This window comes from Hyperoodon ampullatus (genome assembly GCF_949752795.1).
Source record: "Hyperoodon ampullatus genome assembly, chromosome: 8".
Taxonomy (NCBI): domain Eukaryota; kingdom Metazoa; phylum Chordata; class Mammalia; order Artiodactyla; family Ziphiidae; genus Hyperoodon; species Hyperoodon ampullatus.
In genome coordinates, this window is record NC_136921.1 from 114,825,120 (window position 1) to 114,849,894 (window position 24,775).

Here is a 24,775-nt window from a genome sequence, read left to right on the forward strand (position 1 = left end):
CTGTGGGGAAAAGAGAAAAAGGAGACAAGGAGAATGTTTCAGCATTCAGCACCATCCTGAAATGACACCAGAGTGATCACTTTCAAATCTGATCTCTGGCCTCTGCGTGAAAGCTACCACCTCATCAAGCTTCTCACTCTCTTGCTGGTGTGCTTCACTTACTAACTCCCTGAATCAAGCCCCTTGCTAGTGGGTTTGCACCACTATATGTGTCCAAGGATATGTGCCCAAGGTACATTATCATTCCATCTGATTCCATCTGATCTTGACAGTGAACACTGTGTTATAATTCCTCTCTGTCTTATAGACCAGGAAACTGGCGGGCAGAGATGGAAGGTGACTCACTCACAGTCACAAAGCTAGAAACAGGGAAGGAACTGGGACAGAATGTGGCCTTCTGCACCTAAGTGTCCACATGAGCAACAATTCAATGTTTTAAGACTTTTAAACTGGCTTAAATTTTGTTTCCTAAAATAATTTGAGTTTTGTCACCAATTTGATCAAGACAAGCAAATAAGAGTAGTTACATTGAAATGATTATTCTCTGGGTCCTATATGAACCCAGAAGGCCTACTCACTTGCGTTTTTCCACTGATGACACTGAGTTGGTGAGAATAGATAGGCTAGATAGTAACAAAAAGTAGTGTCCCATTTATTCTAAGTCTAATCAACCAGACATTTCAACCAGCCTGAACTTTCTGGAAGATTCTCTATTCTACCTCCTTAGATGGTGACGTACCATGTGCTGAACTTGGAGTGAGAAGATGCAGGTTCAAATATCAATGCTGCCACTTAGGAGTCATTTAACTTTGAGCAAAAAATTTATTTAATTCTCTGTACTTTGGTTTTCTCACTTCATCTCTGAATGTCTGTTCCTTGTAAGGTTGTTGTGAAAATTCAATAGCGTTATGTAAACTAAAGTACTTAGAAAAGAGTGGGCCCAATACTGTCTTTCAAGTAGACAGTGCAAAACAAAAAATGTCCAAAAATTAATTTAGACTCAGTACAAATATCTACCTTGTCTAGCATGACCAACAATATTCATCCTAACCCAAATGGCCACTGTGAGGCCATTTATAGAATGTGGAGCTTCACACACCAGTGGAAGCTTCACATGAACGTGGATGCGTAGGTCCTGTGTGGTCTTCCACCGTCATGGTGAAGCTGTTCCACACGTCGGCTGCCAGAACCACCCAAGAGATGTTGGAACTCAGGGACTGGGTAAGTGGCCACATGGGTGGTTGACTGGCATGCAACAGGGTGGAAAAGGCAGGGGCTTAGTTATATAGACTGTCTCTGCACCCCGCAAAGTTCTACCGAGTCCATTTGAGAAAAAAAATTAAACCACTCATTTTTAAAATCCTAACCACCCCCAGTAGCTCCAAATATAACTATATTAAGAAGGTAATTAAAGTGAAGCCCTAACCCAGTATGACTGGTGACCTTATAAGAAGAAGAGCTGAGGACACAGATATGCCCAGAGGGACAATCATGTGAGGACACAGGGAGGAGATGATCATCTACAAGTCAAGGAGAGAAGCCTCAGAGGAAACCAACCCTGCCAGCACCTTGATCTCAGACTTCCAGCCTCCAGAACTGTGAGGAAATACAGTTCTGTTGTTTAAGCCACCCAGTGTGTGGTACTTTATTATGGCAGCCCCAGAAAACTAATATACCAATCATTTAAGTTTTTTAAAAAACCTATTTTATAAGCCATCTGGTATGCCTTCCTTCTTCCTTCCATAGGCCCAAACCCTATACACTTCAGGACCCAATACATTCGTCCCTCTATGAAGCCTGAGTTCAGAGCACTGACCTGCCTCCCACTCCACCCACAGAGTAGGCAGCCACTTTGGGTCACACCGAAGCCTAGAGCAGCAGGGCCCTCCATGGTGCTAGGGCAGAAAGAATATTAGCAAGGAGGTGAGGGCATGTGGTGACCTGCTTTACACAGTGTGAGTCTTCTAGCCCTGAGAGGAAACACCCTCCTCAAATCACTCAGCAGCTGTGAGTCTGTTCAAGAGCGCAATAGCCGTTCCCACTGCTGTCCAGACCCCTGTCAAATTCCACTTATTCCAGTTAAATTTGTTTATGACTCATGTACCACACGAGTCCACTAGTGTGTCTTAAAGTTCCCTTCCTACAAGTTCATTTGGTGACACTCTTCATAGCACACAGTAGAGGGGCCACTTGAAAAATGTCTGTTTAACACCAAATATACAAACTATTACTGAGGGACAATTTCTTCATTTCTTCCTTTATCCATATAATTAAAGGTACTTTTCCAATCACTGAAAAATTTAAATGGTTCATCTGTTTAGGATATTCTATTTTATATTTTAAATACAGTAACTTTTAAAAATTTCTAAACTTTCTGAATGGCAAGATTATTTCACTGTCAGACAGACCTTAGGCTGAAATTTTACAGCTAACTAATCAGAGCACCAATCACTCCATTCCTCCTCAGGAGAAATCAGCTAGACCTGCACAAACACTTCTCAATCAAGCCCTAATTGTCAAGCAGCACAGTGTCTTTAAGAGTCAGCAGTGGCAAAAGAGAAGGTCCAAGGTTACAGCAAGCTTGGGGCCCTGTCCCACTGGGAGGACTGTCATTACCATGCCAAACAGCAGGGCCAGGGTCTCGAAATCAATCCACTCCACCACGTGGGTCAGGCTAGGTCTCTGCAATCAAAGCACAAATTTGCCAATTAGTCCTGGGCATCATCCTCCTGGTGATAAACTGTAAATATGTGCCGCCCTTTACAGAAAACCCACTCACTGGACCAGAGTCGAAAGTCACACCATGTGCTTGCCTTTGAAATCAGATTATATCATCACTGAAAAACATCCGTGACCCAAAGCATAATGTCAAACCTATGCACTTGACAATAAAAACAAAAGCAGATTTCTTAAGCCCCGTCCATGTCCTTAAGGGAAGGTAGAATCATGGGGGACTGGGAACCCAGACTGGGAAGTGAGGGCACTTGGAGAGCCTGGTTGTTGGAAAAGGGCTGCACAGTGGTCCAGGGAGGTTCCTGCAGCACAAGCCATGTGCCACGTCAATGATTTCTAGAATTAAATAACTACTACTACACTACTCCTTAACAATTAATAAAAATAACAGTGGTTTATGTGTAAGTTTTAGGATTCTGGGACATTTTACCCTTAGAGTTAGTGTTTGTTTATACCAACTCTAGCCAAGAAAAAGAAAATAAAAAAGCAATAAATAACTAACTGAACATAGCCCCACATAGTCCCAGTTATTATTCTTTGGTTGACTGACTGCCCTTTAGTAGCACTTTTCAGAACAATCCCTGGAATTCTACAGAGTTGCTTTCAAGCCTAAGTTCTGTATGTTGCCACCTTGGTCAGTTCCAGCACTACTCCTCAAGATGGAGGCTCCACAGGCCTCCATCTCTAGTGGGCACTTGGCCTCTCTTGCTTCCCTACATTCATTCCAATGCCCCTGCAGGATGGACCATGCTCAGACCCTGAGGGGGTGCTATTCCCCCCAGACTTGCACATCCAGGGACCTCCTGATGTCTGCAGGACAGAACCCCAACCTCACTGTCTCCCACCTCTCTGCTCCAGCCAGGATGGCCTCCTCTAGTTTCCATGGGCTGACAGTACATAGGGCCAGCTCTAACATAACTCAGCTGCATGACCTGGGCAAATGCTTGACCACCATGAGTCAAGCGTTTCCTCAGCTAGGGTGGAGAATAACACTACTGGGATGTGTGTGATAAAGTCAAATGTTAATTACTCATCAATGCTGTAATGTTCATGCCACTAATGGGAAATGTGAAAGAGTATATTAAAAACTTAAAATCACCAGCTAATGCCTAATTCTTGGACTGTCTTTGAATCTGACATTCTATTGAGTGCTAAGCCTTTGACTCAAAATGTTACACTTACATCTCCAATCACAGCTAGCGCTGCTAATGCTGCAAGGGAACCCAACATGGCTGCCAGTGTTCTGTGAACAATCTGGAAAGAAACATAGAAAATTACTGCATTCTAATCCACAGGACGTTAAAGCGCACAGAAGGGGACTTCCCTGGTGGTCCAGTGGCTAAGAATCTACCTTCCAATGCAGGGGAAGTGGGTTTGATCCCTGGTCGGGAAATTAAGATCCCACATGCCACAGGAAAACTAAGCCCACACACCACAACTAGAGAGCCCATGTGTTGCAACTACAGAGCCCACGCACTCTGGAGCCCGCACACCACAACTACTGAGCTTACACACTCTGGAGCCTGTGCACCATGACTAGAGAGAAGCCTGTGCACCACAACTAGAAAGAAGCACACATGCCACAATAAAAAGCCCACAAACTGCAATGAAAGATCCCACGTGCCGCAACCAAGACCTAATGCAGCCAAAAATAAATAAATAAATGTATTTAAAAAATAAATAAAACACACAGAAGCCTCTATCGGTATAAGTATTTGTGAAGATTGGCCATTTTATACCATATCTATTAGGACAATAAATAAATCATAGGTTTCTTTGTTTCAGAGTCTGGATGCCCTAGAGACACACACAACCATCACCAGTCTGCTTTCTAAAGAAAGATTTCCTGCATAACTAGATGACCCTGAAGTAGAAGCTCAATAAAGTATGTTCTATAAGGAAGCCTGCAGTAAATTATCATTAATTATTTACCATATAATCCATAGGCAACTGGAGAATTAGTTCCACAATATAAATCAATTCTGCCCAATTACTGAGACTGTTATAAAATGCTTAATCTAATTGAAACTTCAGTATTACCACTGAACCACGAAAATACTTTTTCTATTTAATTATAATTCAAGTGAGCATGGAATTTCTAAGGCAAAATATAAAGAAAGGCAAGGATGCAGAGAATTTGAAAGCCTCAAACATTGCTGGTGCGAATGTAAAATGGTGCACCCTGAGCCGCAGCTGTTACCTTGGACCCCAGAGACTGCTGCCAGTGCCGCTAAGGGTCCTGTGTGCAAGGCAGGTCTCTTCCCACACCTTCCCGGCAGCCTCTGCAGCCAACCATGCCTTCCAACTTCCCTGGAAGAACACATGGCATGCCTTGGGCTCTTGCAACTTCATGCCAGCCTCTGCGGCCCACAGGCACTCCCCACACATCCCAATTACGACTGCTGTATCCCTCCCTCAGCCCCAACCCGAGTGAGCAAGGGAGCCCTAATCAGCCACTGCTTTTGCCTCCTCTTGCTTGGGTGGGGAACAGATGCCTGAGGGAAGCCCACACACAGAGGTGGGGCCAAAACCAAGGCTGAAACCCAGGAGCAGTGTGACCAAAGAAGAGAAAGGGAAATATCCCTGTGCAGCTGCAGGAGCAGTGGATTAACTCCCCGCAATCAGCTGGGTAAACCCTGCAACTGTGGAATACCTGAATAGACAATGAGGGTTCCCACAACTGAGGCTGCAGACTTTGTGGGCAAATGTGGACTTTGGGGGCTTCCCTGGTGGCGCAGTGGTTGAGAGTCCGCCTGCCGATGCAGGGGACACGGGTTCGTGCCCCGGTCTGGGAGGATCCCACATGCCGCGGAGCGGCTGGGCCCGTGAGCCATGGCTGCTGAGCCTGCGCGTCCGGAGCCTGTGCTCCGCAATGGGAGAGGCCACAACAGTGAGAGGCCCATGTACCGCAAAAAAAAAAAAAAAAAAAAAATGTGGACTTTGGGGGCAAGTACACATTGGTCAAGATCAGAGTCTGAGCTGGCCCCACAGTGCCCACAGCAGGTCTAGAGAACTACCTAGGAGTATTGGAGGACTTCCTGGGTAGGCAGGGATTGGCTGTGGCTCACTGTGGAGGCAAGGACACTGACAGCTAAGGCCACAGGAAAATATCACTACTTTTCTTTTGTTATTCTTTTTGGTTCTGTTGTTCTTTTTCTTTATTATTATTATTCTTTAATTTTACCTTTTTCTTTAATTTTTCTTTTCTTTTATGCTTTTATTTTTAACATATTTTTATTTATTTTTTCCTAATTCTACTGTACTTTTTCATTATATTGCGTTTTTTCCTTGTTTGCTTTTTTTCTTTGCTTTGTTTTCATTTTATTTTTAACTATATTTTAGATTTTTCTATTTTTACTTTACTAGTTTGTTGTTTTGTATTTTTTCCTTCTGCTTTCATCTTTCTTTGTCTTTACATTTTTTGGGATAGTTTTTTTGTGTTTGTTTTATGCTTTGTCTTTTTTAATTTGCTTTCTGCATTTGATATGTTTCTAGTTTTATGTTTCTGTTTAGTTTTTAGTGTTTGTTTTCATTTTTGAAATTGTTTACTGGTTTGGTTACTCTCTTCTTTCTTTTCTCTTTTTTCTTTTTTTTCTTTTTGTGAGTGTGTGTATATATGTTTGTGTGATTTTTGTCTGTTTAGTTTTGCTTTTACCATTTGTCTTGGGGTCTCATCTGTTCGTTTTTGGGGGATCTTTTTTAGTTTTGTTTTTGTTTTGTTTTGTTTTTACTTCTTATTTTTCTTGTGCACCTTGTGGCTTGCAGGGTATTGGTGTGCTGGTCGGGGGTCAAGCCTGAGCATCTGAGGTGGGAGGGCCAAGTATAGGACGTTGGACCACCAGAGAACACCTGGTCCCATGGAATATTTATTGGTGAGATCTCTCCCAGAGGTCTCCATCTCAAAACTAAGACCCAGCTCCACCCAATGGCCAGCAAGCTGCAGTGATGACTGCCTCACACCAAACAACTAGCAAGACAGGAACAAAACCCCACCCATTAGCAGGCAGGCTACCTAAAGTCATACCAAGCTCACAGACACTGCAAAACAGACCAATGGACATAGCCCTTCCAATCAGAGGGATAAGATCCAGCTCCACCCACCAGAACAGAGGCACCAGTCCCCCCTGCCCCCGCCACCAGGAAGCCTACACAAGTCGCTGGACCAACCTCACCAACTGGGCACAGACAATAGAATTAAAAGGAACTACAACTCTGCAGCTTGCAGAAGGAGACCGAAACACAGTAAGTTAAATAAAATTAGGAGACAGAGAAATGTGCAACAGATGAAGAAACAAGGTAAAAACCCACCAGACCAAACAAATGAAGAGGAGATGGGCAGTCTAACAGAAAAAGAATTCAGAGTAATGATAGTAAAGATGATTCAAAATCACAGAAATAGAATGGAAAAAAATATAATAAACATTTAACAAGTACCTAGAAGAACTAAAGAACAAATAAACAGTGATGAACAACACAATAACTGAAATATAAAATACCCTAGAAAGAACCAATAGCAGAATAACTGAGGCAGAAAAATGGATAAGTGACCTAAAAGATAGAATGGTGGAAATAACTGCCAAGGAGCAGAAAAAGAAAAAAGAATGAAAAGAATTGAGGACAGTTTCAGAGAACTCTGGGACAACATTAAACACACCAACATTCAAATTATAGGGGTCCCAGAAGAAGAAGAGTAAAAGAAAGGGGCTGAGAAAATATTTGAGAGATTATAGTTGAAAACTTCCCTACAATGGGGAAGGAAATAGTCAATCAAGTCCAGGAACTTCAGAGAGTCCCATACAGGATCAGTCCAAGGAGAAACATGCCAAGACACATATTAATCAAACTATCAAAAATTAAATACAAAGAAAAAATATTAAAAGCAGCAAAGGAAAAGCAAGAAATAACATACAAGGAAATCCCCGTATGGTTAACAGCTGATCTTTCAGCAAAAACTCTGCAAGCCAGAAGGGAGGAGCAGGATGTATTTTAATTGATGAAAGGGAAAAACCTACAAACAAGGTTACTCTACCCAAAAAGGATCTCATTTAGATTGGACTGGAGAAATTACAACCTTTACAGACAAGCAAAGTTAAGACAACTCAGCACCACCCAACCAGCTTAACAACAAATGATAATGGAACTTCCCTAAGTGGGAAACAAAAGAGAAGGAAAAGACCTATAAAAACAAACCCAAAACAATTTTTAAAATGGTAATAGGAACATATATATCAATAATTACCTTAAATGTAAATGGATTAAATGCTCCAACCAAAAGACACAGACTGTCTGAATGGATATAAAAACAAGACCCATATATATGCTGTCTACAAGAGACCCACTTCAGATCTAGGGACACATACAGATTGAAAGTGAAGGGATGGAAGAAGATATTCCATGCAAACGGAAATCAAAAGGAAGCAAAAGTAGCAATACTCATATCAGACAAAATAGACTTTAAAATAAAGAATGTTACAAGAGACAAGGAAGGACACTAAATAATGATCAATGGATCAATGCAAGAAGAAGATATAACAATTGTAAATATTTATGCACCCAAAATAGGAGCACTACAATACTTAAGGCAAATGTTAACAGCCATAAAAAGAAAACTCGACAGTAACACAATAATAGTAGAGGACTTTAAAACCCCACTTACACCAATGGAGAGATCATCCAAACAGAAAATAAATAAGAAAACACAAGCTTTAAATAACACATTGGATCAGATGGACTTAATTTATATTTATAGGACATTCCATGCAAAAACAACAGAATACACATTGTTCTCAAATACACACGGAATATTCTCCAGGATAGATAACATCTTGGGTCACAAATTAAGCGTAGGTAAATTTAAGAAAATTGAAATCATATCAAGCGTCATTTCAGACCACAACACTATGAGACTAGATATCAATTACAGGAAAAAAATCTGTAAAATATACAAACACGTGGAGGCTAAACAATATGCTACTAAATAACCAAGAGATCACTGAAGAAATCGAAGAGGAAAACAAAAAATACTTATGAACAAATGACAATGAAAACACGACAACCCAAAACCTATGGGATACAGCAAAAGCAGTTCTAAGACAGAAGTTTATAGCAATACAATTTGTATAGCAATACAAATCCTACATTTGAGACACAAGAAAAATCTCAAATAACAACCTAAACTTACACCTAAAGCAATTAGAGAAGGAAGACTAAAAAAACTCAAAGTTAGCAGAAGGAAAGAAATCATAAAGATCAGACCAGAAATAAATACAAAAGAAATGAAGAAAACAATAGCAAAGATCAATAAAACTAAAAGCTGGTTCTTTGAGAAGACAAACAAAATTGATAAACCATTAGCCAGACTCATCAAGAAAAAAAGGGAGAAGACTCAAATCAATAGCATTAGAAATGAAAAAGGAGAAGTTACAACTGACACTGCAGAAATACAAAAGATCATGAGAGATTACTACAAGTAACTGTATGCCAATAAAATGGAAAACCTGGAAGAAATGGGCAAATTCTTAGAAATGCACAACCTGCCAAGACTGAATCAGGAAGAAATACAAAATATGAACAGACCAATCACAAGCACTGAAATTGAAACTGTGATTTAAAAATCTGCCAGCAAACAAAAGCTCAGGACCAGATGGCTTCACAGGCGAATTCTATCAAACATTTAGAAAGAGCTAACACCTATCCTTCTCAAACTCTTCCAAAATATAGCAGAGGGAGGAACACTCCCAAACACATTCTATGAGGCCACCATCACTCTGATACCAAAACCAGACAAACATGTCAAAAAAAGAAAACTACAGACCAATAGCACTGATGAACATAGATGAAAAACTCCTCAACAAAATACTTGCAAACAGAATCCAACAGCACATAAAAAGGATCACACACCATGATCAAGTGGGGTTTATCCCGGGAATGCAACGATTCTTCAATATATGCAAATCAATCAATGTGATATACCATATTAACAAATTGAATGATAAAAACCATATGATCATCTCAATAGATGCAGGAAAAGCTTTTGACAAAATTCAACACCCATTTATGATAAAAACTCTCCAGAAAGTGGGCAGAGAGGGAACCTATCTCAACATGATAAAGGCCACATATGACAAACACACAGCCAACATCATTCTCAGTGGTGAAAAACTGAAAGCATTTCCTCTAAGATCAGAAACAAGAAAAGGGTGCCCACTCTCACCACTATTATTCAACATAGTTTTGGAAGTTTTAGTCACAGCAATCAGAGAAGAAAAGGAAATAAAAGGAATCCAAATTGGAAAAGAAGAAGTAAAGCTGTCACTGTTTGCAGATGACAGGATACTATACATAGAGAATCCTAAAGATGCTACCAGAAAGCTACTAGAGCTAATCAATGAATCTGGTAAAGTAGCAGGATACAAAATTAATGCACAGAAATCTCTTGCATTTCCTATACACTAATGATGAAAAATCTGAAAGTGAAATTAAGAAAACACTCCCATTTACCATTGCAACAAAAAGAATAAAATAGCTAGGAATAAACCTACCTAAGGAGACAAAAGACCTGTATGCAGAAAATTATAAGACACTGATGAAAGAAATTAAAGATGATACAAATAGATGGAGAGGTATACCATGTTCTTGGATTGGAAGAATCAATATTGTGAAAATGACTCTACTACCCAAAGCAATCTACAGATTCAATGCAATCCCTATCAAACTACCACTGGCATTTTTTACAGAACTAGAACAAAAAATTTCACAATTTGTGTGGAAACACAAAAGACCCCGAATAGCCAAAACAATCTTGAGAAAGAAAAACGGAGCTGGAGGAATCAGGCTCCCTGACTTTAGACTATACTACAAAGCTACAGTAATCAAGACAGTATGGTACTGGCACAAAAACAGAAATAAAGATCAATGGAACAGGAGGGAAAGGCCAGAGATAAACCCACGCACATATGGTCACCTTATCTTTGATAAAGGAGGCAAGAATATACAGTAGAGAAAAGACAGCTTCTTCAATAAGTGGTGCTGGGAAAACTAGACAGTACATGTAAAAGAATGAAATTAGAACACTCCCTAACACCATACAAAAAAATAAACTCAAAATGGATTAAAAACCTAAATGTAAGGCCGGACAGTATCAAACTCTTAGAGGAAAACATAGGCAGAATACACTATGACATGAATCACAGCAAGATCCTTTTTGAACCACCTCCTAGAGAAATGGAAATAAAAACATAAATAAACAAATGGGACCTAATGAAACTTAGAAGCTTTTGCACAGCAAGGAAACCATAAACAAGACCAAAAGACAACCCTCAGAATGGGAGAAAATATTTGCAAACAAAGCAACAGACAAAGGATTAATCTCCAAAATTTACAACAGCTCATGCAGCTCAATACCAAAAAAACAAACAATCCAATACAAAAATGGGCAGAAGATCTAAATAAATATCTCTCCAAAGAAGATATACCGATTGCCAACAAACACATGAAAGAATGCTCAACATCATTAATCATTAGAGAAATGCAAATCAAAACTACAATGAGATATCATCTCACACCGGTCAGAATGGCCATCATCAAAAAATCTACAAACAATAAATGCTGGAGAGGGTGTGGAGAAAAGGGAACCCTCCTGCACTGTTGGTGGGAATGTAAATTGATACAGCCACTATGGAGAACAGTATGGAGGTTCCTTAAAAAACTACAAATAGAACTACCATATGACCCAGCAATCCCACTACTGGGCATATACCCTGAGAAAACCATAATTCAAAAAGAGTCATGTACCACAATGTTCACTGTAGCACTATTTACAATAGCCAGGACATGGAAGCAACCTAAGTGTCCATTGACAGATGAATGGAAAAAGAAGATGTGGCACATATATACAATGGAATATTACTCAGCCATAAAAAGAAATGAAATTGAGTTATTTGTGGTGAGGTGGATGGACCTAGAGTCTGTCATACAGAGCGAAGTAAGTCAGAAAGAGAAAAATAAATACCGTATGCTAACACATATATATGGAATCTAAGAAATAAAAAAAGGTCATGAAGAACCTAGGGGTTAGATGGGAATAAAGACACAGACCTACTACAGCATGGATTTGAGGATATGGGATGGGGAGTGGTAGGCTGTGATGAGGTGAGAGAGTGGCATGGACATATATACACTACCAAATGTAAAGTTGATAGCTAGTGGGAAGCAGCCGCATAGCACAGGGAGATCAGCTCGGTGCTTTGTGACCACCTAGAGGGGTGGGATAGGGAGGGTGGGAGGGAGGGAGACGCAAGAGGGAAGAGCTATGGGAACATATGTAGATGTATAACTGATTCACTTTGTTATAAAGCAGAAACTAACACACCATTGTAAAGCAATTACACTCCAATAAAGATGTTTAAAAGAAAAAGGAAAAGAAAAGAATACAAGATGATAAATTCAAATAAATATAAATAAACTCAAAATGGATTAAAGACCTTAATGTAAGCATGGACACTACAAATCTCTTAGAGGAAAACGTAAGAATAACACTCTTTGACATAAATCACAGCAAGATCTTTTTGGCCCACCACCTAGAGTAATGGAAATAAAAACAGAAACAAACAAATGGGACCTAATGAAACTTAAAAGCTTTTGCACAGCAAAGGAAGCTATAAACAAGACAAAAAGACAGCCCTCAGAATGGGAGAAAATATTTGCAAATGAATCAACGGACAAAGGATTAGTCTCCAAACTATATAAACAGCTCATGCAGTTCAATATTAAAAGAACAAACAACCCAATGAAAAAATGGGCAGAAGACCTAAATAGACATTTCTCCAAAGAAGACTTACAGATGGCTAAGAAGCACATGAAAAGCTGCTCAACATCACTAATTATTAGAGAAATGCAAATCAAAACTACAATGAGGTATCACATCACCCCAGTTAGAATGGGCATCATGAGACAATCTACAAACAACAAATGCTGGAGAGGGTGTGGAGAAAAGGGAATCCTCCTTCACTGTTGGTGGGAATGTAAACTGATACAGCCACTATGGAGAACAGTATGGAGGTTCCTTAAAAAACTGAGAATAGAATTACCATATGACCCAGCAATCCCACTACTGGGCATATACCCAGAGAAAACCATAATTCAAAAAGACACATGCACTCCAATGTTCACTGCAGCACTATTTACAATAGGCAGGTCATGGAAGCAACCTAAATGCCCATGGACAGATGAATGGATAAAGAAGATCTGGTACATATATACGATGGAATATTACTCAGCCATAAAAAGGAATGAAACTGGGTCATTTGTAGAGACATGGATGGACCTAGAGACTGTCATATAGAGTGAAGTAAGGCAGAAAGAGAAAAACATATATCGTATGTTAACATGTGTGTGTGGAATCTACAAAAATGGTACATATGAACCAGTTTGCAAGGCAGAAATAGAGACACAGATGTAGAGAACAAACATATGGACACCAGAGGAGGAAAGTGGGGGGCGGTGGTGGTGGGATGAATTGGGAGATTGGGATTGAGATATATACACTAATATGCATAAAACAGGTAACTAATAAGAACCTCCTGTATTAAAAAATACAATAAAATAAAATTCAAAAATAAATAAATAGGCACTGGACTGTATTTTTTTAATTACTAGTGACTGTGATTGATTAAAGCACACTGAATCTATTATATCCATAAGTTCAAAATGATATTCAGAAAAATCTAAGAGGGCTTCCCTGGTGGTGCAGTGGTTGAGAGTCCGCCTGCCGATGCAGGGGACACAGATTCGTGCCCCGGTCCGGGAAGATCCCACATGCCGCGGAGCGGCTGGGCCCGTGAGCCATGGCTGCTGAGCCTGCACGTCCGGAGCCTGTGCTCCGCAACGGGAGAGGCCACAACAGTGAGAGGCCCACATACCACAAAAAAAAAAAAAAAAATCTAAGAGACACAAAATAACTCAGTGGATACCACTGTACGTTGCTAAGGCAACAATTCACTTCTATGAAAATCATTAATTAAAGAAAATTAATCTTGTGTCTCTGGCATGAAGTGTGTTTCATAATAACGAAATTGGGTGGGAGAAAGTTGTTCAATACAGAATGAATCATTTATAAATGCAGAATGAAGACCAGAAAGTTTACTGTAAATGCTAATGAAACCACTGAGTCAGGCAATGGTCCCTGGTGGATATTAAAGCCATTAAGAGCAAAGGTAGCAGCAGGGAGCGTGACAGCAAACAGGCTGGGCTGCTACCACCTAAACTCACTGGGCAATCTCAGCGTCCCTGAAAGGAGGACACCCGGATTCCTTCTCCTCGATACAACTCAAACTCCCAGCACACCTGTGAAGCATATGGGCCCCGTAATTCAACCTGAAGGCTTCAGATCTAAATTGTAGTCTGTTGGAGATAGAGGGACTAGAGTAACAATCCAGGGTGCGGGATATTCCACAGAAAAACAGAATAGGATTTTTCAACCAGATGGTGGTGCAGTAAAGACTTGGCAAGCCTGAGGCAGCCATCATTAGAAGGGCCTTTAGAAGAGGCTGCTCCAGGGTTGGCCTTGGCTGACGTCTGAGCACTTGGCTTTTGAAATGTTCCCTGTGTTACCAAGTGATAAGGTTGCTCTGTGAGCCTGGAGTACTGCATTCTGCTGTACCAGTATGCCTAAACTGTTGGTATAAAAATGTGACTTATGATGTGAACATCTGCCTTACTTCTGGGAGCCTGGGACTTTGGTGGGCTGAGGGTGCCTATGTGACAAGCCCCCAACAACAGTCTTGGGCTCTGAATCTCAAGCATCCTGCCCTTGGCAAAAACACTGCCACGGAGGGCGGAGTGTGTTCTCTGTGGCCTCTCGGGGAGAAAACTGCTCAACAACCTGCTCCTGGACCCCTCTGGACTCTGCCGGATCACAGAGTGTGTGTGTGGCCATAGGAACTCTGAAACAATGATAATATTGATTGAAAAGAAAATAGAGAAAGAATGGAGAGAATAGAGCTGCCCCAGAATAAAAGAGACATCAAGAGAAAGAGCAACTAAACCAGTGAGTGGACCTTGCTGGACAGCTAGGGGCTCAACTTGCTGGAGCCAGGCAGACCAGACAGCCACAGGGGACTTCAGGGACTATCCTGGTGACTCCTCCCTCAGCTCACCCCCTTGAAGTTCCACGGCACTTCTCATACTTCGGGAAGAAACACCTCTTCACAGTCACATCCTCTCCTGACCCTCCAGGCTCAGCCCACTGGAGCCAACATTCCCATCAACACGTTGTTGTAAATCTGGTTTCACAATCAAACCAACAATGGACCTGCCCAGCCCAGGCAGTGTCTGTACTTTGTTCCATGCTATTGAAGGTATAGCCACACTTAAAGTTTCCCAGAAAAATTGAATTTATGGGACATGAGATCACTTGTGAAAAGGCTCATTAGCTGAGTTGATAAGCATAAAAGATAATAATGCTTCCCCACATGTAGCCCAAGGTCTCCCAGGTCCCCATCATGCACACAATCCTATGAAGCAGCTAGGGGGCATTTTAACATGCCCATCTTACAGAAGAAGACCCTGAGTCTCAGAGAGGTTCAACATTTGTCCCCTCAGGATCACACTTTGTATGAGCAGCAAAGTGAGGGTGAGAAAATCACATGCATATTCAGTTTTCTCAATAAACGTTTGCTGGTGCCTGGCAAAACTTATCTTACATATGTCAATTGCCAAGATTCAGCAGATATTCCAGTACAGAGCAATTTTCTACGTAGAATGAGGGAAATGTTACTTTTTAGGAAAGACACTCTTTCAATTTGATTAAGATGCAAGACTGAGCCCATCCCTAAGCACCCAACAAGCAAGTGTCAAAATACACTTGTGGGCGCACAGATAAACCCAGGAGAGCAGGCATGCAAGTTACCTCAAATATAATCAGCACGTAGACCCCAGCAAGAATGACCGCCGCCATGGTCACTTGGGCTTCAACGCTTGTGCAGAGGTACTGATGAGCCATCAAAAGAGGAACAACCTGGGTCTTCTGGAGGGAGGCTCGAACGCTGATGGAAACAGGCTCTCTGCAGAATGAAGCAAAGATCTTACCACTGACAAGGGAAACAGACCAGTCATCAGCCATTAGTGCTGCTCCCTCGGTGTCTTTCCCGACATGTCATCCATGACCATAACCAGAACCTGAACTGATCTCAGAGTGACTCACACAATGCCTGACCTGGCAGATGAGGAGCCCTGAGCACAGGCAAGCTGTGTGAGATGCATGCACAGCCTCCCCATGGCCACGCCCCTCTGACATAGCTACTCAGCCCCCATCAGGCAGCGCTTTCTTTGCTGCAGCTGCCACTCCAACAATGACCAGTGGGCAGGGAAGTTCACAGCGGTTCTAGCCATTGAATTTTCCCTCTTCCTCCTCATCACATACGTGATTGCTTTACCTGCTAACAAATAGCATAGCCGACTATTCTCCCATGGGAGAGATTTGGAAAAGGATGTGCAACCTGAGAACAGGTAGACAGGTTGTCGCCAACGGTGTGAAAGCACCAGAAACAAGAAGCATGTAAGTCATCAACAGCATGTGGCATGGTGAAACTAAAGCATTTTCTAAAATTTCAGTAACTGGGCTTCCCTGGTGGCGCAGTGGTTGAGAGTCCGCCTGCTGATGCAGGGGACACGGGCTCGTGCCCCAGTCCGGGAGGATCCCACATGCTGCGGAGCGGTTGGGCCCTTGAGCCATGGCTGCTGAGCCTGTGCGTCCGGAGCCTGTGCTCCGCAACGGGAGAGGCCACAGCAGTGAGAGGCCTGCGCACCGCAAAAAAAAATAAATAAATGAATAAAATTTCAGTAACTGTTCTGAGCTGAATTGTGTCCCTTCAATATGTGGACTTCTTAACCCCACTTCAGAACGTGACTGTATTTGGAGATAAGATCTTTACAAAGGTGATTAAGTCAAAAATAGTGACGCCAATATGACTGGTGTCCTTATAAGAAAAGGAGTTTGGGGCACAGACATGCACAGAGGGACAAGCACGTGAGGACACAGGGAGAAGATGGTGTCTCCACACCAAGGAGAGGGGCCTCAGGAGAGACACACCTTGCTGACAAAATAAATTTGTACTGTTTAAGCCACCCGTCTGTGGTATTTGTTATAGCAGGCCTAGCAAACTCATACAGTAAACCAAGAGTACAGACTTAATATGGAGTGGCATTAAAGAAAAAAAGAATCCTAAGATTTTCTAGAATTTCCCATTGCATAGCTTCATGATATTAATGAATTTAAAGCATCAGCTATAAAACACTATTTGCTTCAAAATGGGCCCTGTAATCAATCCTCTTACTTCCTGATACGTGTGGTTTTGATGCCCGGCCACAGCCTCATGATCACTGTCTACACAAGAGGAGCATCTCGTCCAAGCCCGTAACTGGCCTGGCTATTCATAACTGGAGTCCCAAGGGTCACACTTCTCTAGGTGAGCGTGTCCCAGAGGAGCTTCCCCAAGACCTCAGTCACCAAGACCCACCTGCTCAGAACCTCAAAGGTCCTGCTCAGCACCGTGCGCTCACTTCTGCTTGGATTTAAAAACACCGTCCAGTTATGAGTGACCTGTAAAAGTCAAAGCATGAAATCCTGGTAAGGCTTTGAACCTGGGCCATCACCTGGGGTCCCGCGCTGTTCAATGTAGGTTCTTGTCTAGAATAAGAAAAGGAGAAAGAGAGGAGCATGAAGCCTTTTCGCACAGAGACACCAGAGACGGCCAGGTGGTGTGCAGCTGGAAATGTCCACAACTGGAAGGCTGTGTTTAAGAAAAATACAGAAGTACAAATACAGAATTCATGTACAAAGACACAAAGATATAGAAGTAAATACGATTTATTAAGAGAAAAGGAAATCATGGCACAATACTGGAGACTTGGAGTCTTCTGAACCCACTGAGGCAACTGACGAGAAAGGCTGGCTTAGAACTGCTTCCTGTTTGCAAACTGAAGGCAGGAAACTCTCCACACCCAGGTCACAGGAGCCTGTGGGAGGGAGGGCCAGAGGATGAGCTGCCTTTGCTGCGGTCCAAAATGCCTGTACGTTCTTGTCAGGAGGAGAGGAGTGGAGAAGCCAGCGGAGAGGGGCCAGATGTGTGCAGAGATGGAGGTGTGCCCGGCAGAGACAGGCAGCCTGGCTGAGGTTGCCAGGGAACTTTCAATGGGAGGGCAGGAGTCTTGCCGCCCACAAATCATAAAGAAAATTGAAAACTCTGAACTCTGAAATCGGTCAAAGCATGAATGAGAGATCAGAAGTTCTCTTAAACACTTCCGTGTTTGGAAAGAGTGTATCAGAAAAAAAGCCTTCAGTAAAGATCTCCTGTGTTGTGCTTCTGGAGCAGGCAACTATGTCAGCAGGCTGCAAAAGGTCATGCCCTCCTCCACACAAGGTCGCAAAAGGAGCCAACAGTAGATGAAATGTGCCTACCTCGTCTTTACCAAGGAGCCAGTGAGCCGAGGGAAGCCAAGTTTATGTCCTAAGACCACAGCCAGAGCCACCGGTTTAGAACTTCAGTGCAACATCAGCCATTGCCCATGAAACCGCAGCCTTCTTTATAATGAGACATTGGCTCTGGGGACACTTCTCTGCATGGCAGAAAAATGTGATGGGTGCAGTAACCCACCGTTACTCCAGTGATACTCCATTTTGGATGACACAGCCTTGTGTACCAGCAGGGTTTCCTTCTATTAGTTATAATAGGGAAAACCCATGAACTAGGGATACGACTTCATATAGAAGTCATCATGATAATCCAGGGGAGTCACTGAGGCCAGGACTTGGGGCACAAGTCAGGATGCACAGAGAGGGGCCAGGCCTTGTCTGGGCTCTGGGACATGGTGACAACACCACTGCTGGCTCTCCTAGCCTTCACAGGATGTGAACTGAAGGCTTTGGCTTAGACGCTGAGCACAGGGTCCTATTGCTATAGAAGCAGAAGCTCGGGGAAACCAGACACAGTCTTAGCCAAGTGTCCACAAACTCAAGGGAACCGTGGTATTGGAGTACCTCATGGTACAGAAGGAAACATTATATATTTGAAGGCTCAGGTTTAACTGCACTTTCAAATATATAATGTTTCCCTGAATTGCCCAGTAAAATCACTCTAAATTTAAAAAAAAAAGCCTCAAAAGCCTGACTTTACTGAAATGGTGAGAGTTTTATAACTGTCTTAGAGAAAAGAGAATTTCAAAGACAAAGCAAAAGATAAGGGCTTGCCTAATAATGGTGTCATTGCCTTATGGCTCCCATCAAATCAATTAGAGAGGGAACTCAATTTATAAAGAGGTGAACTGAGTTTTTACAATTCCTTTCAAATAACTTACGAGTGTCACCTGCTGTGGCCGCCACCGTCTGGAGCCTGGAGCATTAGCCTGGGTCACCTCCACCACCACATGCTCTTCTCTCCCGAGATGACTTGGGCCACTGGCCACCAGGGCCCCTGCCAGGTCCACTTGGAGCAGCATGGAGTCTGCATGGCTGCTGAGGTTCACAGCTGGAGGGCTGTCAAGGTGAACTACAAAGCAAGGAGGAGAGGCCTGGAGGGTGCCCCCCCACCGACCTTTCCCACCTTCCCAGGGAACACCCATCTTGGAAAGCGCACAAGGAAATGTATGTCCAGGCCGTCCCTTCCACCTGTGCCGCTGCCCTGACTGCTCCTACCTCTTCAGCGCCTCACCCCTGACACGCACAATTGGTTTTGCTTTGTTTAGTTGTGTTTTGGATCCTCTGGTTTAACGTTTAGGGGGTGTCTCCCATCCTACTATCATCTCTGCTTCTACTCTTTGCAGCCAGCATAAAACGCCTACCCCAGTTCCTGGACGCATGATGAACAGTGGACAGATGGAAAGAGGCCGAGAAATTCCAAGTGTCTGGGGCACTGAAGGTTACCATGGCAACTACAAACCACAACACAGCCTACCTCCAACTAGATTTATACAACTCCCCCCACCCCAAAACTAAGGCCCATAGAAGTTAAGGTGTGATCATCTCCAAGCTTAAAACTTTACCTCAGTGCTATGGACAAAATGTCCATGTCCCCATATTCATATGTTGAAGCCCTGAGCACCTGTGTGGCTATACTTGGAGATGGGGCCTCTAAGGAAGTAACTGAGGTTAAATGGGGTCATAGGGTGAGGCCCTGATCTGATAGGATTAGTGTCCTTGTAAGAAGAGATACCAGAGAGCTCTCACTCTCTCTACATACACACACATAAACACACACACACACACAGGAAAGGAAAGGCCCTGTGAAGACATAGCAGGAAGGTGACCATCTGCAAGCCAGAAAGAGAGCCCTCATTAGAAATCAAATCAGCCCACCCTGACCTAGGATGTCCAACCTCCAGAACTGTGAGAAATAAATGTCTGTTGTTTAAGCCACCCAGGCTGTGGTATTCTGTTATGGCAGCTGAGGCCTACAAGAGAGCCCAGAGTGTAAGAAACCAAGCAATCATCAAACTCAGATGACACAGCCAAGGAAAGAACCAATGAACTTAAAGATAGGTCAAGAGGAACCACCCAAGCCAAAACACAAGAGGTTGGGGGCAAGGAACAGAACAGAGCATCCAAGAGCCACAGGAAGCCGGGCCTTAACTAAAACGCACAGTTTGGCTGCTGTCACCATTCCGTGGGGAACCTCACCACCACCCACCTATCGCAGTCTCGCTAGTGCCCCTCCCCTTCTGTTCTGAAGCCTCATCTTTCACCAAACGTCCTGGAGGAACAAAACACACACAGGGAGGAACAGTAATTGCTTAGGCTGTGACCTTGGGCAACAGTCATGATAGTTTTCAGGTCTCTTCACTTTGTGACTCAACCATGGGTGACTGTCCATCTCAGTACAGGTTTGGATACAGTAGCTTTCCAGCGGTGACACAGCCAGCAACTGCCATAACTTTCCTTGATCTGGATACAGGCTAAATAAAATCTGTAACAATCAGAAACATTTAATGATAGATTTGTGGTGTGAGAGCAATAGGATTTAAGTAACTTTGACAAGAGCTGAAAATACGGGTATGATAATGGTGCTGCTTGATGTATCCAAAATTCACCAGCTTACTCTAAATAGCTTTTCTGAGATATTAAAAGATAAAATTCTGATCCATTATACTATTTTCTGCTACAATGGGCCTTGATTATTGATATTTGCCAATTTTAAGGATTAAATACCCAGCCATAAAATTAAATCATCAGAGGAGGGTAAACATGGTTTTCCCACACTGGAGAGTAGGGAATACAACCTATATGATGGTGGGAGCACATGCTTGTGGAATTTGCAGAGTATCTTATACTTCATCAGAAAGTAAAAGTGATGATGAGATAACAGATTACAGAAGTTCAAAACAAATTCCTCAAATTCTGTTTTGGACTGTGTCCACAAATCACCAAAATTTCAGTTACCAGAAGAAGGATGAAGAACAGACACAGAGCTCAGGTCAGCTCTCAGGGGTCAGGGGAGACTTGGGCCACCCATACCTCCTCCTTGGATACCCCAGTACACCCACCCACCAGGCTATGCTAAGCAGCTGGGGTTTCAAAACCACACAACTGTGTGAATAGGAAGTAGAAAGGCAAACTGGTAGCCAAAAAAGTAAACTCATGAAGTTTTCAGAGTTCAATGCAATTGTTTTTTTGTTCTGTGCTTAGATTTCCTTTCTCTGTGCCACTGCTCTCCTCCCACGTGGATTATTAAAGAAGCCTGTACTCATTTCAATTCAGCTAATATTGACTTCATGCACCCTTGCTGTCTGAAATGCAACATTGTTCCCTATATGTCACACTGAGAAGAGGAGGCTTTTGTCATGTACAATCCTGCACACACATAGAGCCCCAACCCTCATGCCCCCACACACAGATAATGAAGACCATGTATTCACAGCTACACGTGGTCACATACACAGCTTCCAGTCACAAAGGGCAGCCAGCATGGCTGTCACCACAGGCTGCCTACAGAGAAAAGCCACAGCCACAGCAGTCCTGGAGTCCACAGGGCACAGGTATGGAAACACCATTCACCCACCCCTTCCTTGCTCACAATCTCATACCCTGTCACAGCGGCACATACCAACCACCTACTGGTGTCTCCCCAAACTGGCCCACACAAACTATCCTATGCCAGTGCTAAAAATAGGTAACTATTAACTCTAGCAATAACTCCCTAGGCACACACACACAACCTCAAAATGCTCACAGACCGCAAAAGACCCACACGTCCCACAGAGGCATGCACACAACAAACACACAGCCAGGCACTTGGTACCTCACACCTATGTTCACACACACAGACACACAGGCAGACATGGGGGTCTTACACCCATATGCACATACACAAATGGGGGGCCTCACACTCACTCATTCAGCAAATATATTTTGAGTGCCTACAACGTGATCTTGGCTAGGGCCACATCAGGGCACACACCACCCAAATGCTGGCAGTGAAACTCGTGACGCCTCAAGTCAGAGGGAACACTTAGGTCACCTCCAGGGCCCTGGCTCTGCAGCCCTCCCTGGGGATGTATGGGCAAGTCAAATCAGAGCAGCCTCCAGGGAAGAGGCAAACATAGAGCTTCACTCTCTCCCAAACAGGGTGGTTCAGCTGGGAGCCATCCCAAAGGGGCACTGAGACATTCCTGGGGGCACCCATGATGGCTGGACATGTCCCAACACAACTAAAGAGTGTTTACTGCATGTGGTTGAAAAGAGAATTTGGTAAGCCGCTTAAGGTGGGCATTGAGACCTGCGGGCAAGCTAACTGCCTTCCACAGAGCAAAGCCAGGTCCTCAGGGCTTCCATTGTATGACTGGGGACAACAACAGAGGAGCACTGCTAAGGGCAGGCCTCCCTAGCCACCCCCAGGCTGCCATCCCACACACCCTCGGGAACTCCTCCAAAGAAATGTGTGAGCCCCACACCTCAGGTGCCCTGCTACCCAGCACGATGCACCCGGGGGCTCTGCTGAGCAGACAGCAGAGCTCAGGGTGCCATGGTACTCACAGAGCACAGCACCACAAAGACAAATAAGCCCGTGACTTTCAGCCACCGCAGACAGCACCTGCAAGAGAAAAGACAGGCCCCAGGTCACACTGACAGCAGTCCTGCTTGCATGTGCCCTGAACTGTCAAACCTCAGATGCCTGCTGAAGCCTTGGGTAATGTTTATCTCAAAGCACATGTGTGAAATTCTTTCCATAACATGGTATAAAGGAGGATACTGCTGAGGACAACAGCAGATTGGTGGAGGTTATAGAGGGGAACAAACTTAACCCTGAGTGTCTGAACACTGCTTCTTATCAGAGATGCTGAAGTTCAAGATTGGAGCCTCTTCACTAGCCTTTTAAAGGCTCTGGTTTCCTGGAAACAAGCTTTATCTCAGCTCTCAGATTCATATTTATCAATTATTTCCCCCTAAGTTTTCTGGAAGGTAGGCATATGGATTTGATCATCAAATAAACATCGACTGAGACATAACCAAACAGTTCAAGAAAGAAATTGCAATGCTATAACCGGTTGTACCAGCAGAGTCCTTTAAGAATTCCTTAGGACTGAGCCTGCGCGTCTGGAGCCTGTGCTCCGCAACAGGAGAGGCTGTGATAGTGAGAGGCCTGCGCACCGTGATGAAGAGTGGCCCCCACTTGCCACAACTAGAGAAAGCCCTCACACAGAAACAAAGACCCAACACAGCCAAAATAAATTAATTAATAAACTCCTATCCCCAACATCTAAAAAAAAAAAAAAAGAATTCCTTAGGAGATAATTCAATAGACATTCAGGCCCTCGTAGGACTCCTGATGGCACCCTGGCCCAGTCATCATTACACACTTCTTAATTGTGGCCCTCAGGTCCTTGGCGAATGTGGGCCTGGCAGCCACTCCAGGCTTATCTCTGCTCCTGTCACCTCCCCAGGGCCCACCAGATCCTACCTCCTGAAGACACAATCACTGCCTAGTGCTGGGGGGAGCTCTCCCCTGGCCCCTCCTCGAGAGCAAGCTCTGGGGTATTTGTGTTCTGCCCCGCAAAAGGAAGGGTGCTGGTACACAGCCTGTGCTTGACACATGTCTGTAGAACAAAGGAATAAAGTCTATATAGGGATATCTTTTTCAAAACCTTTCTGATCCTTTCAAAATGGTAAAACCCTGTTTTGCATTTTCTCAGATTTAATGAATTTGACGAGTAATATTTCACCCTTCCAAATTATGATCAATAGCTCCTATTCAAATGGGAATCAAAAAACATTTCCTCTTAAAGCATGAAGCATTAATTGAACTATCTTTAAATACATTTTTTGAAACATCTTTATTAGAGTATAATTGCTTTACAATGGTGTGTCAGTTTCTGCTTTATAAGAAAGTGAATCAGCCATACATATACACACATCCCCACATCTCCTCCCTCCTGCATCTCCCTCCCTCCCACCCTCCCTATCCCACCCCTCCAGGTGGTCACAAAGCACCGAGCTGATCTCCCTGTGCTATGCAGCTACTTCCCACCATCTATCTATTTTACGTTTGGTAGTGTATATATGTCCATGCCACTCTCTCACTTTGTCCCAGCTTACCTTTCCCCCTCCCCGTATCCTCAAGTCCATTCTCTAGTAGGTCTGCATCTTTATTCCTGTCTTGCCCCAGTTGAACTATTTTAAATACTAATTTCTTTCTACATAACTGACATATACAGCAGAGCTGACCATCCAAAATACTTTTTACAAGTTTCTTCAACAACCATGTGTAGTACTTTCTACACATGTTAAAAAGAATGGCGCTAAGTCTTTCAGTTAAGTGGCAAGTTTGAGGCAACCATTCTATGAATCGTAGAAGATAAAACCACCACTGAATGTAAAGGCTTAAATGTACTCGGTTCTATTTTCCATGGTATGGGACCTTTGAGGAAGCTCGCATCCTCTGGAGTTGTGAGGCAGCCAGCTGGAGAAGGGTGTTAACAGTGTCATGGTGACCTATGGGGCCAGGTCCCTGTTCACACACTTTCACATGATTCAAGTAATTTTATAGCACATTAA

General features: G+C 43.2%; 1 protein-coding gene across 2 annotated transcripts in view; it reads right to left on the reverse strand.

Annotated features, from left to right (window-relative positions):
* Positions 1–24,775, reverse strand: part of OCA2 (OCA2 melanosomal transmembrane protein) — a gene marked incomplete at both ends in the record, with an annotated part of 172,560 nt that overhangs the window by 116,278 nt on the left and 31,507 nt on the right. For both annotated transcript variants that reach the window (XM_079710371.1, XM_079710370.1), the window contains 7 exons: positions 2,617–2,682; positions 3,916–3,987; positions 15,641–15,794; positions 17,250–17,332; positions 19,096–19,256; positions 20,618–20,690; positions 22,757–22,814. In XM_079710371.1, coding sequence (XP_079566497.1) covers positions 2,617–2,682; positions 3,916–3,987; positions 15,641–15,794; positions 17,250–17,332; positions 19,096–19,256; positions 20,618–20,690; positions 22,757–22,814 — 667 coding nt within the window. The remainder of the gene's footprint in view (positions 1–2,616; positions 2,683–3,915; positions 3,988–15,640; positions 15,795–17,249; positions 17,333–19,095; positions 19,257–20,617; positions 20,691–22,756; positions 22,815–24,775) is intronic.